Below are 19,064 nucleotides of genomic sequence, written 5' to 3' on the forward strand. Positions count from 1 at the left end.
AACATTTTATAAAACAAACAAGCAAATAAATGAACAAACAATTCAAAACAACACATACTAATTTCCAAATGAGTGGCCCAAACAGAAAGTGCAGGGTTAGAAATTAAAGACTTTCAGACTAACTGTCTGTCTGTCTCTCTCTCTCTCTCTGTCTCTCTCACTCACTCTCATTCTCAGTCTCACTCATTCATAAACACACACACTCCCTAGTTAAAGTCAGAGATAAAGCAGAGTATTGAAGGGATGAGACCATGAAAGTGGGGAGGATGCTCTGGGCCTGGAACACAGCATAAGTACAATTATACCTGGGAGGGAAAAAAAAAGCAACTCTGATTGAAATATTCAAGCAAAAGGTTCATTGAGAAGGCATAGTAGGAAGTTTGATTAGAAAATCATGACCCGGACTATATAGGATGGCAGAGTGCAGGAATCATTAAGAAGAAGTTGAATGATTCTTGGCCGAAGGACAGTGAATTCAAAAGGATGTTTTAAGAAGATCCAAATGATTGTGCTATGTTTGGTTAACTGGAATTGAAAACCCAGCATCATAGTGCTAATGTTCAGTGCCTTATATTTAAAGGAAGATCATTCTTGAACACTAACCACAGACAGAACTGAGCAAGGGTTCCTTATACTAGATTAGCAAATTTAGTATTAATTCAAGTTAATTTTCCAAATTTTTTTCCTAACATGTAATTTGCTCAGAGGTACCTGTGATCCCTAGGAGCTCTGAAAATATTCCAAAATTTTTTAAAAAATCAAATATGAAACACTTCTATTCCAAGCATTTTGAATAAAGTGATACTCAAGCTGTATCTTGTTTTTCCAAGAACAAGACATGAACAAACAATTCAAAACAACACATACTAATTTCCAAATAGTGGCCCAAACAGAAAGTGCAGGGTTAGAAATAAAAGAATTTCAGACATGTTAACTTCATTCCCTTTTGTTTGACAGTGGTTCTTGAAAAGATCAAGGAAATACTCTTAAAACCACTATCCAGATTTTCAGGAAAGCATTTTACAAAGTGTAGCATAAGTTTTTAATACGTTACAGAAAATCATAGACAGTAGTAGTATGGCTGGTATGGTTGATAGAATGAGAATATTTAATTAATCATATCAAATTTGAAAAAGATTTTTATTTGCTTGTATATGTTTGAGATGGCTATATTGTGATGTGACAAGGATTTCTTAAATTTGGTGTAGTTTCTAGGTGCTATCCTTATTGGATTCATATTTACCTAGTGAGGAATGTCTAAAGGAAAGTAATGGAGATGGTGGTGTATTTGAAGGAGATAAAAGCTTATCTAATAACTGGTTGAAAGAATTTTTGAATATTTAACCATAAAAAAGAGGCTAAAATGTATAACAGTCTTCAAATATTTGAAGTACTTCTACATGAAAGAAATAACAGACATATAATCATGACCCAAGAAACTAGGTACTTATGAGGGATATTAGGAAGTAAAGGAAGAAGGGAGAAAGGAAGACACTCAATGTGAAAAGGACTAGAGTAATCCACAGTGACTCCAAGCAGTGAGTTTGAGTTACTGGGAAAATTCTGGTCACCATTGTCACAAATAATGTCTAAAAAGCATCCAGGTTTAGAGGAAATTTGTGAGACAGGTAAGTTTGAAATACTAACAAAATTCCTATCTATCTAACAAAATCTGAGGCTTGATAAGTTTATACACGAAGAATTCTGATTTTGTCTAAATAATTAGATGAAAAATTAGTATATTTAGAACCTTAACAGCAAGATAGGGACATCATTTCTATGGACTAAATAAGAATAAATTGTGTTTTTATATTTGTAAACCATAAGTACATTAAATTCATGAGCTCTTTAAAAAAAAAAATTGTAATGTTAGTAAAGGGCCTGATTACTCATTTCAAAGCCATATCTCTTTGGGCAGGGGTCTTGCATGAAGTCCTGCCCAGACTCCCCTGAGAACACGCCACCTCCTACACCAACAGCTCCATCATCTGGATCCCAGCACTCAGGGAGAACCACATCAGGATCCCTAGTAAGTGGGAGCGCTGCACAGGACTCCACTAAAACCAAGCAAAGGAAAAGAAAAAAGGTCAGTGTTTTATATATATATATATATATTTTTTTTTTTTTCCTGGTACAGAATGAAAAGAGTCTCCTTATGTTTCTTTCTGAGATAAGAAAAATGTGCTGTCTTTGTCTCAACTCAAAATTTTAGAAGTAGCCAATTTACATTCACCCATATTCAGTGAGTTCTATTTAAACTTTTTAAACAACTGTAATCTGGATACAGAGAATATTGATTTTTTTCTAAAAATTTTTACTATAAAAATCTTCAGGACTGGGGAGATAGCTCACTTGGTAGAGTGCTTGGGCAGCACTGCAAAAAGAAAAAAAAAATCTTCACGCATATAAAATTAAAAGAATTATAGACACTTTATATCCACCATCCAGATTGTACAGATTAACATTTAACTATACTGACTTAGTATTTACTGTATAACATTTACCATAGCTGTTCATCTGACCATCCCCTTTATTCTGTAGTTCCTCCTTTTTTATAATACATTACAAAGTAAATTGCAGACATCAGTACATTTTATACCTAACATTTTATTGTGTACGATTTATGGTTCCTTTTTTTTTATTAAGGTAAAATTTATATTCAGTGAACAGTTTGACTATGTACCATTTAATAGTTTTGATAAATACATTAACCTATGTTTTTCCAAAACCCTGTCAGGATACACAATATTATCATCAGCTTACAAAGTTCCTTTATTCTTTCTCCCAGTTACTGCCACTATCTTCTAAAAGGCAACCACTGTTATAATTCTTTATCATAGATTAGCTTATTATATTCTAGAACTTTATATAAACAATATAATATGTACTTTTTTGTGTGAACTTTCTTTTACTCAGGAGGTTTTTAAATTTGTTTTTCAGTATAATTTAGTCGTCTTTATTACTGATTAATATTCCACTATCTGAATATGTCGACTTATTCATTCTTTTGTTAGTGGATACCTGGGGTAACCAGTCTTTGAGGTATTGTGAATAAATCTGTTAGGGACATTTTTATGTTAGTCTTTAAATACAAATGTCATCCTTTCTTTTAGGTTGATAGCTCAGAAGAAAATTGCTGGGTGGTGGAGTTAGTTATGTGTTTTTAATTTTTAAAGAAACTGCAAGATCTTTTTTCCAGAAGGGTTGTACTGTAGTATTTAAGAATTCCAGTTAGTCAGGTAGACCAGTGGTACAGAATAGAGGACACAGAAACAAACCCACATAAATACAGTTATTGCATGCTAGACAAAGGTGCCAAAAACATACAGTGGAGAAAAGATAGCCTCTTCAACAAATGGTGCTGGCAAAACTGGAAATCCATATGTAACAAATGAAATTAAATCTCTATCTCTTACCCTGCATAAAAGTGGATCAAAGACTTAGGCACTAGAACAGAGACCCTATGCCTAATAGAAGAAGAAGTAGGCCCAAATCTTCATCATGTCAGCTTAGTACCAGACTTCCTTAACATGATTCCCAAAGCACAAGAAATAAAAGCAGAAATCAATAACTGGGATAGATTCAAACAAACTAAAAAGCCTTTTCTTAGCAAAGGAAACAGTCACCAATGTGAAGAGAGAACCTACAGAGTGGGAGAAAATCTTTGCCATACACACTTCAGATAGAGCACTAATCTCCAGAATGTATAAAGAACTCAAAAAACTTTACACCAAGAATACAAATAACCCAGTCAATAAATGGGCTAAGGAAATGAGCAGACACTTCACAGAAGATCTGTAAGCAATCAACAGATATATGAAAATATGTCCAACATCTCTAGTAATAAAAGAAATGCAAATCAAAACTACCCAAAGATTCTGTCTCCCCCCAATTAGAATGGCAATTACCAGGATTACAAGCAATGATAGGTGTTGGTGAGGATGTGGGGAAAAAGGTACACTCATACATTGCTGGTGGGGTTGCAAATTAGTGCAGCCACTCTGGAAAGCAGTATGGAGATTCCTCAGAAAGCTTGGAATGGAACCATCATTTGACCCAGCTATCCCACTCCTTGGCCTATACCCAAAGGACTTAAAATCAGCATACTACAGCACACAGCTACATCAATGTTTATAGCAGCTCAATTCATAATAGCTAGATCGTGGAACCAACCTGAATACCCTTCAATAGATGAGTGGACAAAGAAACGGTAGTATATATACACAATGGAATATTATTCAGCCATAAAGAATAAAATTATGGCATTTGCAGGTAAATGGATGGAGCTGGAGAATATCATGCTAAGTGAAATAAGCCAATCCCAAAAAACCAAAGGCTGAATGATTTCTCTGATAAGTGGATGATGATACATAATGAGGGTTGGGAGGGAGGCCAGAATGGAGTAAGAATGAATTGTATAGAGGAAAATGAGGGTTGGGGAGGAAAAATAATAGAATGAGACAAACATCATTACCCTATGTACACCTATGAATACACAAACGGTGTGACTCTACTTCATGTACAACCAGAGAAACAGTTGTTGTACCCCATTTGTTTACAATGAATAAAGAAAAAAAAATTTTCATTCTTTGAAAAAAAAAATGAATCGACTATATTACATGCAACAAATGAGAACTTAATAAATATGAAATTAATAAAAAAAAATTGCTGAGTGGTAGAGTTAGTTATGTTTTTGATTTTTAAAGAAACCACAAGACCTTTTTTTCCAAAAGGGTTTTACCATAGTTTTTAAGAATTCCAGTTGTTCCACATCCTAGTAAACATTTGATGTCATCATGGTTTTTACTTTAACCATCCTAATGAATATTTAGTGGTAATCATAGTTTATGCATTTCCCTAATTAATGATGTTGAACACTTTTTTCCATTTACTGCTTTGTCATTCATTTATCTTCCTCTGAGAAGTATCTCTTCAAATCCTTTATTCAGATTTTTTTGGGGGGGGTCACATTGATTTTTATTACTGATTCATAGAAACTTTTTGTCATTTTTTAAATTTTTCTTTTTATTTTTTGGTACTAGCAACTGAATCCAGGGGTGCTTTACTAGTGAGTCACATCCCCAGATCTTTTTGTTTTTTATTTCTAGACAGCATCTTGCTAAATTGTTGAGACTGATGTCAAACTTGTAATCTTCCTGCCTCAGCTTCCCAAGTAGCTGGGATTACAGGCATGCACCACCATGCCCAGCTACCAATTTGTAAGAGTTTTTTCTATATTTCTATATAATATTCCTTTTTCAAATACATACTTTTCACATATTTCCTCAGTTATTGCTTACTACTTGTTGTCTTAATGGTGATTTTGATGAATACAAGTTCTGAATTTCTGAAGAAGTCTTAATTTATCCAGTTTTTTTTCTTTAATGTTTATGTGTCCTAACCCAAATGATATTCTCCTGTGTTTTCTTCTGGAAATTCTGTAGTTTTAGTTCTTACATTTACTTTTATTAATATGGGCAAATTACCTTTTGTATATTGTATGAGTTGAAGCCAAATTTGGCTTTTAAATATGGATATCTAGTTACTGCAGAACTTTCTGTTCTTTTTTTCTCTCATTGGATTGTTTTGACAGCTTTGTTGAAAATCAAATGACCATATAGGTATATGAATTTATTTTAGGAAATTCAGCTATTTCATTGGTTTGTCAGTTTTGATTTCCCATTTTGATTACTATAGCTTTATAGTAGTATAAGTCCTCAAACTGTTATTTTTAAATCTGTATGGATATGTTTTGTCCTTTGCATTGATGTTGAAAGGGATTGAATTGATTGCTTGTATCCATTTGGAATGTGAATTTCTCAGTGATATCATGTCTTATTATCCATGAATATGAAATAATATATTCTTATGAAATTTCTTTTTCTCACTGGCAATACTTTTTATCTGATAAATGTAACCATTCCAGCCTTCTTATGATTACTATTTAATATATGGGTTTTTAAAAACTCCATTTTTTTTTTTCATTTCATTGTGTCTGTGTCTTTAAATTTAAAGATAAATATATTCAGTTGGGTCTTGCTTTTTTTTTTTACCTTTGCTTTCTGTCTGCATATTTTAATTATAGTCATTAATTCTGTGACATTTAATGCATTTATTGACATGGTTGGATATGGGACAGTTATTTTTTATATGTTTTCTGATTTTTCTATTTCTACTTTTTGTTTATTTTCTCTTTATTGCCCACGTTTTGGTTAATTGTATACTTTTTTGAAATTAATATTGGGGTTAATTGTATGCTTCTTTGAAATTAATTTTAAGTATCTATTGGTTTCTTTGTGATAATTTCATATAATTTTTTTTCAGTAGGTATGCTAAGGATTCTAAAATACATTCTTAAATTTTCATGATGTAAAAGGATACATTACAAATATACTACATCCACGTATATTATAAGCCACAGTATTACAATTTTCTCCTTAAGTAATCAAATACATTTCAATGAAACTAACAGAAAAAATAGAGTTAACACCATTTCCACAGTTGTTTTTCTTACTGATGATCAGAATTCCTTTGTTATCATTTTTCTTTTGTGTTCTGCTAAATTTTATTTAACAGTTTTTATAGTGTGGATTGGCTAATGATGATTTTTAACTTAGTTTTCGTATTTCTGAAAATATCTTTCCTGGAAGATGTTTTCACTGTAGAATTCTAGGTTGGTAATTTTGTTTTTCAGTCTTTTAATGATGTCACTCCACTTCTTTCTAGCATGCATCATTTTAAAACATAATTAAATAAATATATATTATTGTTTCCCTGTTTGTATTGTTTACCATGACACTCTCAGAATTCTTTCTTTATTTTTTGCTTCAGCAACTTGACCATCATAACATAGGAATGGTTTTCTTTGTACTTATTCTGCCTAAAGTTCACTGAGCTTCTTGACTATATAAATTAATGTCAACCAAATGGGGAATTTTTGAGCAATTATTTCTTCAGATTTTTCTGGCCTATTTTTCTCCTTCATTTTTGAAATTCCAAGTACCTTATTATATTAGTTTCTTTGATATTGTTCCATAGGTACATGAGACTCTTTTTTGTTTTTCTTCCAGTATTTTCTCTTCTTCAGATAAGATAAATTCTATTGATCTTTCTTTATGATCCAGACTTTTTGTTTCTTTTGCCAGCTTCAATCTACTGTTGCCCCCATCCAGAAATACTTTACTTCTCATATTTTACTTCATACTTCTAGAATTTCTCTTTGATTTCTTTTTTATAGTTTGTTTATATGATGTAATTTTTATTTATCATTTATTAATTTTTCTTTATGCTCTTGAACATTTTTATAATAGCTGCTTTAAAATTCTTGTTTGCTAAATTATATATCTGAATTTTCTTATTCTTCATTGATTATAATTCACACTTTCTTGTGATTTTGTGTGTCTGGTCATTTTCAGTTGTATTGTAGACATTGTGAGTAATACATTCTAGATATTGTGGGATTCTGTTATATTCCTATGAAGAGAGTTGGTAGCAGTGGTGACAGTACCTCTGTGTTCATTTGTTCAGCAGGAAATTGATTCTTCTAGACATACTCTAATCTTCAAATTTCTCTTTTATGTCAGCATCTAGAATCTCTGTTCTCTCTTCTCTTAGCTTTAGCAGAATTTCATGTATTCATTACCACACAGGGATAGTTTAGGGGTTAGTCAAAGATTTTGATAAAATGTATAGGTTAAATTTGGGAGTCACTCTCTTTGATTCTGTTCTTTTTTGAGACTTTCTTCCTCACTTCACACCTATGTGGTTTGCCTTGAACTCTGGCCTATAGTTCATCAAGCCTCTTGGGTTGTGCTTTAACCACCTCCATACCCACTGGAGCCTGACCGTAGTAAAATGGAAATTCATTCTATTGCCATTCCCATCTTCTAAGAGTAGACACTCTCCCTTCCAGTTTCTGCCTGATTTTGGTCAGTCTTCAGTGCTTCCATGTACTTGTTTATTGTCTGAAATTTATACTTTTATCTACAATTAGGTTAGTACAAAAGGAACTATTAGCTATTGCAAGTAGTGAAATCATGTCAAGATAATAATTACAAATGATAGTAAGCAAATTTAAATTTTATCCTCATTTCTGATTTCCCCTTTAATTTACAAAATATCAGAATTGATTGCTTATTTGTTAAAGGAAAATTTGGACTATGAGGGATTTCTGTATTGTAAATTAGTTTTTTTAAAGAATTTCATCTATTGTACTCTCTAATTTGGCTCTCTTAATTTTAGTAAACTAGGGTTGCCCAAAAGACCTTTTCAATGGATTTTCTTTCCAAGGTATGTGAGAAAGAATTGAAATTATCCTAGTAATTATGTAAGCATAAGTATACATAAAATAATTATAACTTTTTGGAAATTGTGTGTGTGTGTGTGTGTGTGTGTGTGTGCGCGTGCGCGCCTGAGATTGTCTATCTGGTACCAGGGGTCTTATGCATGCTAAGCAAGTGCTCTAACACTGAACTATGTCCCCATCCAGTTTTTGGAAATTCTTGAGATTTTTCTCTTGAATATTTAAACATTATTTTTCCCAATCTTGTTGAAAACTTAATGAAGTTTCTCAAATGGTGCATAATTGGAGAGGAATGAATTTCAAGAGACCCATAGCAAGGTTGACCGTAATTGATATATTGTATTATTGAAAAATGTAAAAAGTGGAAGTTATGTGTTTTCACCACACAAATGAATACTATGTGAGGCAATACATTTGGTTATCAGCTAGATTTAACCATTCCATAATGTGTAGTACTTCAAAAAGACTGTCTGACATGATAAAAACATAGTGTTATCTGTTGTTTTTTTTTTAAATAAAAATAATGAAGTTTCTATTATGTATCAGCTATCTGGACTTCAAGATGCCAACTGACTTTGGGCATATTCCTTATTTTCACTTTCAACCAGAAAATGGGGTAATAATTGGAAAAAAATTTAGAATAAATGATGTTTTATGTCCCATCCAGATTTAGTTATAAATGAATACTCAAATTCAATGATTCTTTTTTGTCTTGTCCTTAAATAGCTTTCCTAGTTTTAATTTCCTTGAAGCTTCCTCATTATATAGGACTTCAATTCTAACAGTTATCATCTTGATTAAACTTTGGTATGAGAAAATTAACTGCATTATATACTGCACCTTATTGATCAAAGTATGGCCAACCTTCATCTGAAAAGAAATCTAGAAGGACAGATCTCTGGGAAGATAGGGTATGTGACAGACATCAAGGAGAAAGAAGACACTTTCCTGGCCTTTATGGTCAGGAATATTAGTAATACTAACCTTTCATTTACTCAAGTCTGATGTATTTATTATTATTCTATAAGATGTAAGATTTCAAGTTTAGCAAAAGATGTAACCCACCATTATAGATGAGGAAAGAAAAAGAGACAGTTGTCTGAGATTCCATGTCCTTCTTAAACATTGAATTACTGTGGTAAAGGAAAATTTGAAAAAGGATAGGATGCTTTCTAAGCCGAGAAGAAACCTGAATAAGTAAGAGATCTGGGGGCAACAGAAGTTTCAGTGTAATTGTCTTCTACCACAGTTGAAAGTTCACACTTCTGAGATTTTGTTCAACATAAACCAGCAAAAACAAACAGGCAGTAGAAAAGTTAATGTGTATGATGTTTATGATACTTCAGCTTCCAATACCCAGCATCAGTTTCAAGGTAAAGAAACAGAAATAAAGATGAAAAAAATATAAAAATGAAAATGAAATACAAAATACAAAAATGAGTATGAATACAACCAAGAGGAAGAGAACCTGATACAGGGAGAACCTACCAAATAGAACTTTATCATTTCATTTAAGGTAATACAGAATTCAGTTCCCCACAGATATTTCTGCTAGCACTATATAGACGACACTCCACAGTATTTTGTCAAATATATGGATTTAGTTTTTGAAAATTTATAGAATACCTAAAATGTGAACATAATGAGGATAGAAAAGATGAAGTATATATAAATCTAACACTTACAACAGAGAACACATATGTAAATTTAATACTAACTTTTCTGAAGCAATTTTTAAAATATAAAATGCTGGAATTGTTGCTAAACTAAAAATTCCGAACTTGAGAGAAATTTTTAATTTTAAATGGTCATGACCACCTCACTGAGGAACTGAATGTTGATGAAAGATATTTGTTCAAGTGGGGGAAAAAAAAAAAAAAAAAAAAAACTCTAGGAATATAACATTTCAGTTTGAAAGACTCCCTTCCAAAGAACCCAGTGGGCAAACCAAGCTAGTGTAAAGTACACATGGTAACTTCATTCATACTAATGTTAACAGTTGTTTAGTTATGGCAGATGAGCCTGAAATTGGCTAAGTGGATAATCTGTTAACTTTTTCCCCAAAAGTGGATATTTTTATTTGTTTATAGGTTAACTTCACCTTTTTTTTGTCAAGGGCAGTATGATTCAGTCAGGCAAACTTACTTGTCTCCATATCTTACAAATAGCAATAACAAGGCAATTTCTAACTTATGATTCTATCATTGCCCATTTGGGCCACTATAACAAAATGTTATAAAATGGTTCAGTTAAAGTAGTAGAATTGTATTTTTCACATTTTTTAGTCTGGAAATCCAAGATCAAGTTTCTGGCAAATTCATTGTCTAGGGAAGACCTATTTTCTGGTTCACTCTTAATCATCTTTTCACTCTGACCTTACATGGTGAAAGGGTTGAGGGCTCCACCCTTGTAATTTCATCACCCCCCTAAGGTCCTGTCCTAATACGTGGGGGTTAGGATTTAAACATGAATTCAGGGAAAGATTCAAACCATAGCAGTCTCCTACTTCATTGATCCCAAATCCTATTTGATTGCCATGCCAGTGGTTCTGAGATTTGACCAAAATGTTCTGTACCAAAACCAAGTTTATTAGGAGGATAAGTATTTCTGTTGACCAAGGAGAAAATAAATGAAAACTAAATTCAATTTGTAGGGAGAAAAGAGTGAATGTAGGAGAATCCTTAGAGGAACACATGGGCAAAAATTCTTCTCTGACTTAGGTTTTAAGATTCTGACCCTCTGAATGTCTCTTTCTTTTCACTTGAGATTATACTGGAAGAATTACTCTTTAGATTCCAGTCCAGGTAAGTTCTTGTATGTGTTTTACTGCAAATACATAAAATGTGCCAATCTCCTTCGTAAGTATCTGTGAGACCTAGCAAATAAATGAGTCTATACTAATCATATTCTTATTGTGGAGCAGAATAGATTCACAGAAGAATCTTTACCCTCATCTAGGGAACCTGATGATTGCATTTATTCTAATATATTCCAACTGAAAGAAACTGGAATGAGAATTGAAAAATCACTCAAAGAAACCCTGTGTACTTTCATGCGAGTGCCAAAGTGAGGGTTAAAATAGCCAAATCTGTGTTGTTATGGGCACAGGAGATACATTATTTAGGGTATTTTTGGAATGAAATTGAAAAAGATACTCTAGTAGGTCCTATTGGCTTATTTCAGATTTTGTTATAATAATAATCAAGATCTGTTTTGTATTTTATTTCAGGCTTAGCTTGGGTAACTAGCAGATATTCTTATAGAAATTTTAAGAATATTTTATTAGTTTGTAAAGGAAAGCATGTATGTGGTATAAAAGTATATTTTAAAAGTATAGATGAGTATATACCATGAAATGTCATTCTTCCTGTAACCCCCATCCTTCAGTCATCCCCTTAACATCCATGAGATCAGCATTGTTACTGATTTTTGCTATACACTCACAGTGTATTTTATGTGCTTAAATAAGTATATAATAGTTTTTTTTAACAAGTGGTAACACTGCCACACAATTAGATACTTTGCATTTTTTTCACATAATGTATCTTAGCAATGGCTCCATAGGGAGTGATTATGAAATGACCCCATAAGTGGTTGCTGTGGTTTTCTTCTTCCAATGGCTCTAAAATAACTTATTTAACCAGTCCCTCATGGTGAACATTTGGTTCATCAATTCAGATACTGCTCTAGTACTGTAGTGAACATCATTTGTATGTGTGTGTTTATGTGTGTGTTGTTTTGCACCCATGTGATATGTTGATAGGATACATTCTTAAAGGTGAAATTACTGCATCAAAGAGTTTGTACTTTTCATTTTGGTAAGATGTCGCCAAAGTGTGATCCACAGAGGTTGCTATTCATAAAATTTTATTTCCCTCAAAGAATTATGAGAATAAAATTGTGGTAATTATCAGAAAAATAATAGTAATTATAATTGTGATCAGAGTAATGATTAGTGTTAATTAGGTGACTGTGGATGAGTTCTGGACCACAGTTATACCAATATGTAAGTTGAATATTTCTTTGTTGATTCTTTAAGATTGATGACCTGGTGTCTGGTGCCTACTACCTACTATACTTTAAATTAGCTTACCCTTTTAAAAATGTGGAGGTTCCATTTTTAATCCTTAATTTAAATAATGATCTAGTACTAATAATAGCTAACATGTCAGGCATTGTTCTATGTGGCTTATATATGTCACCTCATTTAGTTTTCATAACAGTCCTATAAAGCAATTATCATTTTTGTCCCAATCTACAGAATAGGAAATTGAGACCCAGAGTTACTATGGTAGAGATAGAGTTGATAACCAGTGGGACTGGGATCTGGGTAGTTGATAAGCCAGAACTTGCAATTGAATAGTGGAACTATAATGCCCCTATTGAGCATTGTAATTTCTTTTGAAAAATCATGTTATATACAGATACCCCTCTTTCATTTCTTGAGTTGATATTCCTACTCATTGTACATAATCTTTCTCTTTCTTGTATCTTTTTGTGCTTTCAAACCTGCCTTTTACAGATGAAAATAGAAAGTTTTTGTTTTATTTTGTTCTCAGGACACTTAGAAAATTAGGAACCAAGTTAAAAGTCTTTTATGACATTCTCCAGTCTGATAAGTAAATACATACCAGTTTTACATTTTTCATTTTAAATTGATGACCCTCATCTTATTTCAGAAATATGCCCAGGACTCTCCCAAGAAACATTTAACAATAAATGTTTAAATGTTTTTTAAAAAAGAGCTTCCTGTGGTTATTTCAACAAGCTCCTGTGACACTTTTCATCAGCACGCAAGTGGCTGTATTCTCCTTACCTTGACATGTTGGCTTAGGTGAAATATTGTAGGCATAAAAATTGCATTTGGTAGGTCCACTAGGAAGGGGTCATGTAAAAGTCATCTTTGATTTGTTAATGGAACTTTTTTTTTTTTTTGGATGTAGTATATGGCAGCAGTGCTGTGCACCCTAAGGGAAAAAATGGTCCATTTTATAAAGGTTTATTTTCATATTTTATACACTGTAGTTCTGTTGTGTGTTTTTGATTTAGTAACAATTTATGTGTTTTTCTGTCGCAGAGCACTGCGGCCTGTGGTGTTGAGGCTCACAGCGATGCCATCCAGCCCTGCCACATCAGAGAGGCCGTTCGACGCTATGGCCACAAGATTGGCCCCCTTTCCCCATTCACAGTACGTAATAACAGAGTTATAAAAAGTTATATTTATAATCTGAAAGAATTTTGATTTTCAAGTGGTCAAATGAAGAAGCAGTGGAATTGTTGAAAGCAATTTGCGGTAGCCGTAATTTTGTTGTATAAAAGTGGCATAATTCTCTTGGGAAATAAAACTCATTTTTGTCTCTTTTAGAAAGGACATTTTTTTCTCTACAAAATATTATTTTCTTTCAGTTACATATTAAGCTTTTTTGTTGGAGCTTATATTTGCTATTTTTCAAAGCTTAAGTTTATAAAAAATTTTGTCAAATTATATGTATTCAAATATTGCTAGAAGCACTTTATATTTTAAAATTGGTTAGATTGGCATTACCACTTCTATCAGATGTCTTTCCCCTAAACATACTTTGAGTTGGAAGAAGAAGAAATGATTTCTTTACTTGGCACTGAACTGTAGACAGGCTTTCTTGTCTTCAAATGATTTGAAAGCATATAATCAGGATTTTTTAAAATGGAGAATTAAAGATTCGATGTTTTAGCAGTGTGTTTGGGGTGTTTTAATCAAATACTCACAGTCCTTTTAAAAAAATCTTTGTGTTAATAGAAGTTTCTCCAGGTGGTTCTGTTCCTGGGAAATTTGTTTGATATTTAGAAAGTAAGGTTTGATGTACATAACCAAGGAACTATAAAATTTGTCTTTTTGATATTCATTTGTTTTAACATCCTAATGCAGAATATATTTTTAAAAATTTATGTAATCAATAAATGAGTAAATAAATAGCAAATATGACACTGCATATGTTTTTACCTAAGAGGGGAATTTATTATTCTTTGTTCATTAGAGTTTTGATTTCTTTTAAATTATCTCCATTTTTCACTTACATTTATAGACGTTTTCTTTCCATTCTTCTCACGATTATTGTGAATTATATGAATTCTCAGCGTGACAAGAGTGTATTTTATAGATGTCTCTAGAAGCTTTCTACTATATAAAAGCTATATACTTTTGCATAAATATTTCAGTCTTGAAAGAAGGAAATCAGTGTCCTTGTTTTTTTTCTTCTTCTTCTACAGATAAGTTATTTTAAACAAGAGACCAAAACGAAGATGAAATTTAGAAAGACAGGAAATAATTGGAAGTAAAAATTTAAAAACCAACTGAAGTAGAAAAAACTGAGTTATAAAGACTAAAAATATAAAAATATCAAATCCATATATAAGGGCCAAATAATGACCAATAGGTTTAGACAGTGGGGTGGAAAAATAAGAAAAAGGAGTCAGTGTTGACAGTGTCTAGAAGTACTTACAGCATAGAAAAGGGAAACAGAATTTTTGAGAAATAACCAATAATAGTACCTAAATGTAGTGAATAAGATATCGTAAGTGTATTCATTAATATGGGGAGAACCTCAAAATCATGAAGTCATCAATATATTCTCAAAGAAGTAGCTGCTTCATTCATTGAGGTTTTGTTTTTAAATAGACTGAATGGATCATATTATTTACAGGTATGTGTATCCCCTCCACTCCATGTCCACCCTGTTACTGATATACATGATTGCTTTTACATTCTGACACTGTGGTATATGGTAAAAAATGAACTTTAATCCAGGTGCAGATACAGCTCAAGGTAATTTTTATCTAATAAAATATAACCAATATGCTTTTTTTAACTACACAATTTAAAATGCTTAATTTAAATAAATCTAGGAAAAAGAAGAAATGATTGATACCTGGAATGCTCACTTAGCTACTATCTGAGCAGAAAGGCAAATTAACAGCAAATAGTTTAAAAAAAAAAAAAAAAAAAACATTCCAGAGAGGTACCCCAGGTTTTATTATTCCTCAGATAGCATCACCAGGAAAGATCTGCTCCATTACCTACATCTCTAAGGGTTTGCCCAATCATCAAGTCTAAATATGCCTGCTCCATTATAGAGCATGGGTGATATGATCAAGGAGATAGTAGAGTATATTTTGACATATTATACATACATGGAGTATAACTTCTAATTAGGATCCCCTTCTTGTGGTTGTACATGATATAGAGTTTCACTGGTGGTGTATTCATATGTGAACATAGGAAAGTCTGTCTGGTTCATTCTATCATCTTTCCTAGTCTCCTTCCTTGCCTCTTCTCTTCATTCCCCTTTGTCTAATCCAATGAACTCTATTCTTCCCTACCCACCCCCTTGTTGTGTGTTAGCGTCCGCATGTCAGAGAAAACATTCGACCTTTGGTTTGGGGGGATTGACTTATTTCACTTAGCATGATAGTCTCCATATCTATCCATGTACCAGCAAAAATCACAGTCATTTCTTTTTTTTTATGACTGAGTAATATTCCATAGTGTATATATACCACATTTTCTTTATTCATTCATCTGTTGAAGGGCACCTAGGTTGGTTCCATAGCTTAGCTATTATGAATTGAGCTGCTGTAAACATTGTTGCAGCTGCATCACTGTAGTATGCTGATTTTTAAGTCCTTTAGTTATATACCAAGGAGTGGGATAACTGGGTCAAATGGTGGTTCCATTCCAAGTTTTCTGAGGAATCTTCATACTGTTTTTCAGAGCAGTTGCACCAGTTTGCAGTCTACCAGCAATGTATGAGTGTGCCTTTTCCCCACATCCTCACCAACATTTATTGTTACTCATATTCTTGATTGTTGCCATTTGACTGAATTGAGATGGAATCTCTGTACTTTTAATTTGCATTTCTATAATTGCTAGAGATGTTGAGCATTTTCATACACTTGGTGACCATTCGTGTTTCTTCTTGAAGTGTCTGTTCAGTTCCTTCGCCCATTTACTGATTGGGTTATTTGTTTTTTTGGTGTTAAGTTTTTTGAATTCTTTATACATCCTGGAGATTAATGCTCTATCTCCCATTCTGTAAGCTCTCTCTATCTCCCATTCTGTAGGCTCTCTCTTTGCTGTGAAGAAGCTTTTTAGTTTGATATCATCCCATTTCTTGTTTTTTTTTTTTTTTTTTTTTTGAAGGTGGAGTAAAAGGGATTGAACTCAGGGGCACTTGACCACTGAGCCACATCCCCACCCCTACTTTGTATTTCATTTAGAGACAGGGTCTCACTGAGTTGCTTAGTGCCTTGCTTTTGCTGAGACTGGCTTTCTTTGAACTCAGGATCCTCCTGCCTCAATCTTCTGAGACACTGGGATTAAATGTCTCCTGAGACACTTCGGGCACATTTATTGATTCTTGATTTTACTTCTTGTGTTTTAGGAGTCTTGTTGACGAAGTCAGTTCCTAAGCCAACATGATGGAGAGTTAGTCCTACACTTTCTTCTAGTAGGTTCAGGGTTCTGATCTAATGCCAGTTTCTTGACCCACTTTGAGTTGAATTTTGTGCAAGGTGAGAGATAGAGGTTTAATTTCATTCTGCTACTTAGAAATTTCCAGTTTTCCCAGGACCATTTGTTGAAGAAGCTATCTTTTCACCAAGGTATGTTCATGGTAAATTAATCTGCTTTTTATAGTTAAAAACTCTCTTTTTAAAATTTAAAACTCTCTCCTCAGAGGGGATAGAGTTGCAGACTCTGTAAGCCAATAATATGGCTGCCCTGCCCTGACTTCCACATACTTCCAGCTGCTAAAAGAAGTAGCTCATGATTGAAACCTCGATGTTGAAAGATGCTCTTTTTCATTTTCACAAGGTCCGTTCTGAGTACTGAAGATGATACTTGAAGCAGCTACAATAGGGACACTTTGCTACCTAGCCTTTGAATTTCAAGAGAGAAAGCATTTGGACTGCCTTTATAGTAAGCCTTTGTAGTAACCATAGATTGACACCTAAATTTCCATGCAGAAAGGCTTAGCTGACTAACTCTGAGCATCAAATTTTCTTTGTAAATTAAAATGCCACTGAACTGAACAGCTAGTTTATGTTTATGAGCATTTTATTTTTGAAGAATTTCATCCTGAATCTAGTGTTTGTATATTTATTTTCTTTATTTTTAAAGGTTATTCTTAATTTTTTCAATTTTAAATGATAATACAAAAACATAAAAGTCATACATATTAACCAGGTATCATGGAATGTTTGGTAGATGTATACATTGCATAATGTTTAAATTAGGTTAAACGTATTTATCTCCTCAGACATTTATTGTTTCTTTGTGACAAAAATTTTTAGAATCCTTTCTCCTAGCTTCTTGAAATGTACGGTACATTATTGTTATCTATAGTCACCATACTGTGCAAGAGTACCCAAGAAGGTCTTGCTCCAATCTCGCTGTATCTTAGAACCCACTGATCAGCCTTTCCCCCTCTTAACCAGAACCCCCACACACTTAACCCTCATTGCACTCTCTACTTTTATGAGAACAACTTTTTTAGATTCCACATGAGTAAGATCATGTGATACTTATCTCTTTTGTGCCTATTTCACTTGACATAATGATCTCTGGTTCATTCGCATTATCACAAATGATAGGACTTACTTCTTTTTTATAGCCAAATAGTATTCAGTTGTGTATATGCTCCACATTTTCTTTTCCAGTCATTGATTGGTGGACACTTAGGTTGTTTCTACTTCTTGGCTATGGTGCTGCAATGAACATGGGAGGACAGATGTTTCTTGTACATACCAATTCCACATCCTTTAGATAGGCAGTAGTGAAGTTCACAGTACTGAAGTTGCTGGATCACGTTATACTCTGTTTTTAATTTTTTTAGGCACCTCCATACTGTTTTCCATAGTGCCTGTACTAATTTATTATACTTTCAAATAGAATATATAATTTAGAATATCCATAATTTGGAACATACACATCAATTTCCAATAATTCGAAATTGATTTAGGGAATTAAAAAAGCAATCAGTAGTTTCTAGGATAAGCCAGATGTACTTAAAAACATGCTTTTAGTGAGGTATCATTCTCTCTTCTGCATGACTTCTGAAGTAATTTTATATCAAATTACAACATGATCAATTTTAGGAATGCAAAAATTCATTATATAAGGAATTGTGTGTTCTTTCATTTTGGGAATACTTGAAATGATGGGGAAAGAAATTATTTAAAACTATGTTAAGTAGAGAGGAAGAAAGTACAATGTTCTGCACTGTGGTAGCTTCAGAGGAAGGGAGGAAAGGGCAAGATGGCTTAAACATCAGCTGTCTGCCACTCACCTATGGACTCTGCATTCGAAAGTGCTGAGGAGACACTTACAACCCAGCGCTCCCCCTCAGCCAGTTTTAACAGTGCTGTCTTTGTCATTGTTTGTTTCAGTCGATAGTTTCTTTTCTGTGTTCTCATTTATTCTGAATCCTACACAAAAGACCAAAGAAGGTAACATGCTAGAAATTTTAATTAATCCTTCAAGTTAAGCTATTAATTAGATTAAATGGAAGAATCAGGGCTAATATTCTGGTCTTCCTAATCCAATTTTTTTCTCCAAAATTAAACATTTTTGCAACTGTCCCCACCCCATATATCTCATTTTCTGTACAAACATTTCAACGAACCATTAAAGAAACCAATTTTGCTTTTTGTTTCTTGTTTATTTTTCCTAATTCTATAAATCATTTCAGAGTTGATGATTTGTGGTAGTTATCTTAGATCTGGGGAT

At 33.0% G+C, this 19,064-nt stretch overlaps 1 protein-coding gene across 8 annotated transcripts in view; it reads left to right on the plus strand.

The window, feature by feature from the left end:
- Positions 1-19,064, plus strand: part of SUPT3H (SPT3 homolog, SAGA and STAGA complex component) — a 499,594-nt gene that overhangs the window by 367,931 nt on the left and 112,599 nt on the right. For 7 of the 8 annotated variants that reach the window (XM_079147704.1, XM_079147700.1, XM_079147697.1 and 4 more), the window contains exons 10-11: positions 1,919-2,086; positions 13,380-13,490. In XM_079147704.1, coding sequence (XP_079003830.1) covers positions 1,919-2,086; positions 13,380-13,490 — 279 coding nt within the window. Of the gene's footprint in view, positions 1-1,918; positions 2,087-13,379; positions 13,516-19,064 lie in introns of all 8 variants that reach the window. The other variant, XM_079147703.1, reaches the window with a different exon arrangement.

This window comes from Sciurus vulgaris (assembly GCF_902686455.1).
Source record: "Sciurus vulgaris genome assembly, chromosome: 7".
NCBI lineage: Eukaryota > Metazoa > Chordata > Mammalia > Rodentia > Sciuridae > Sciurus > Sciurus vulgaris.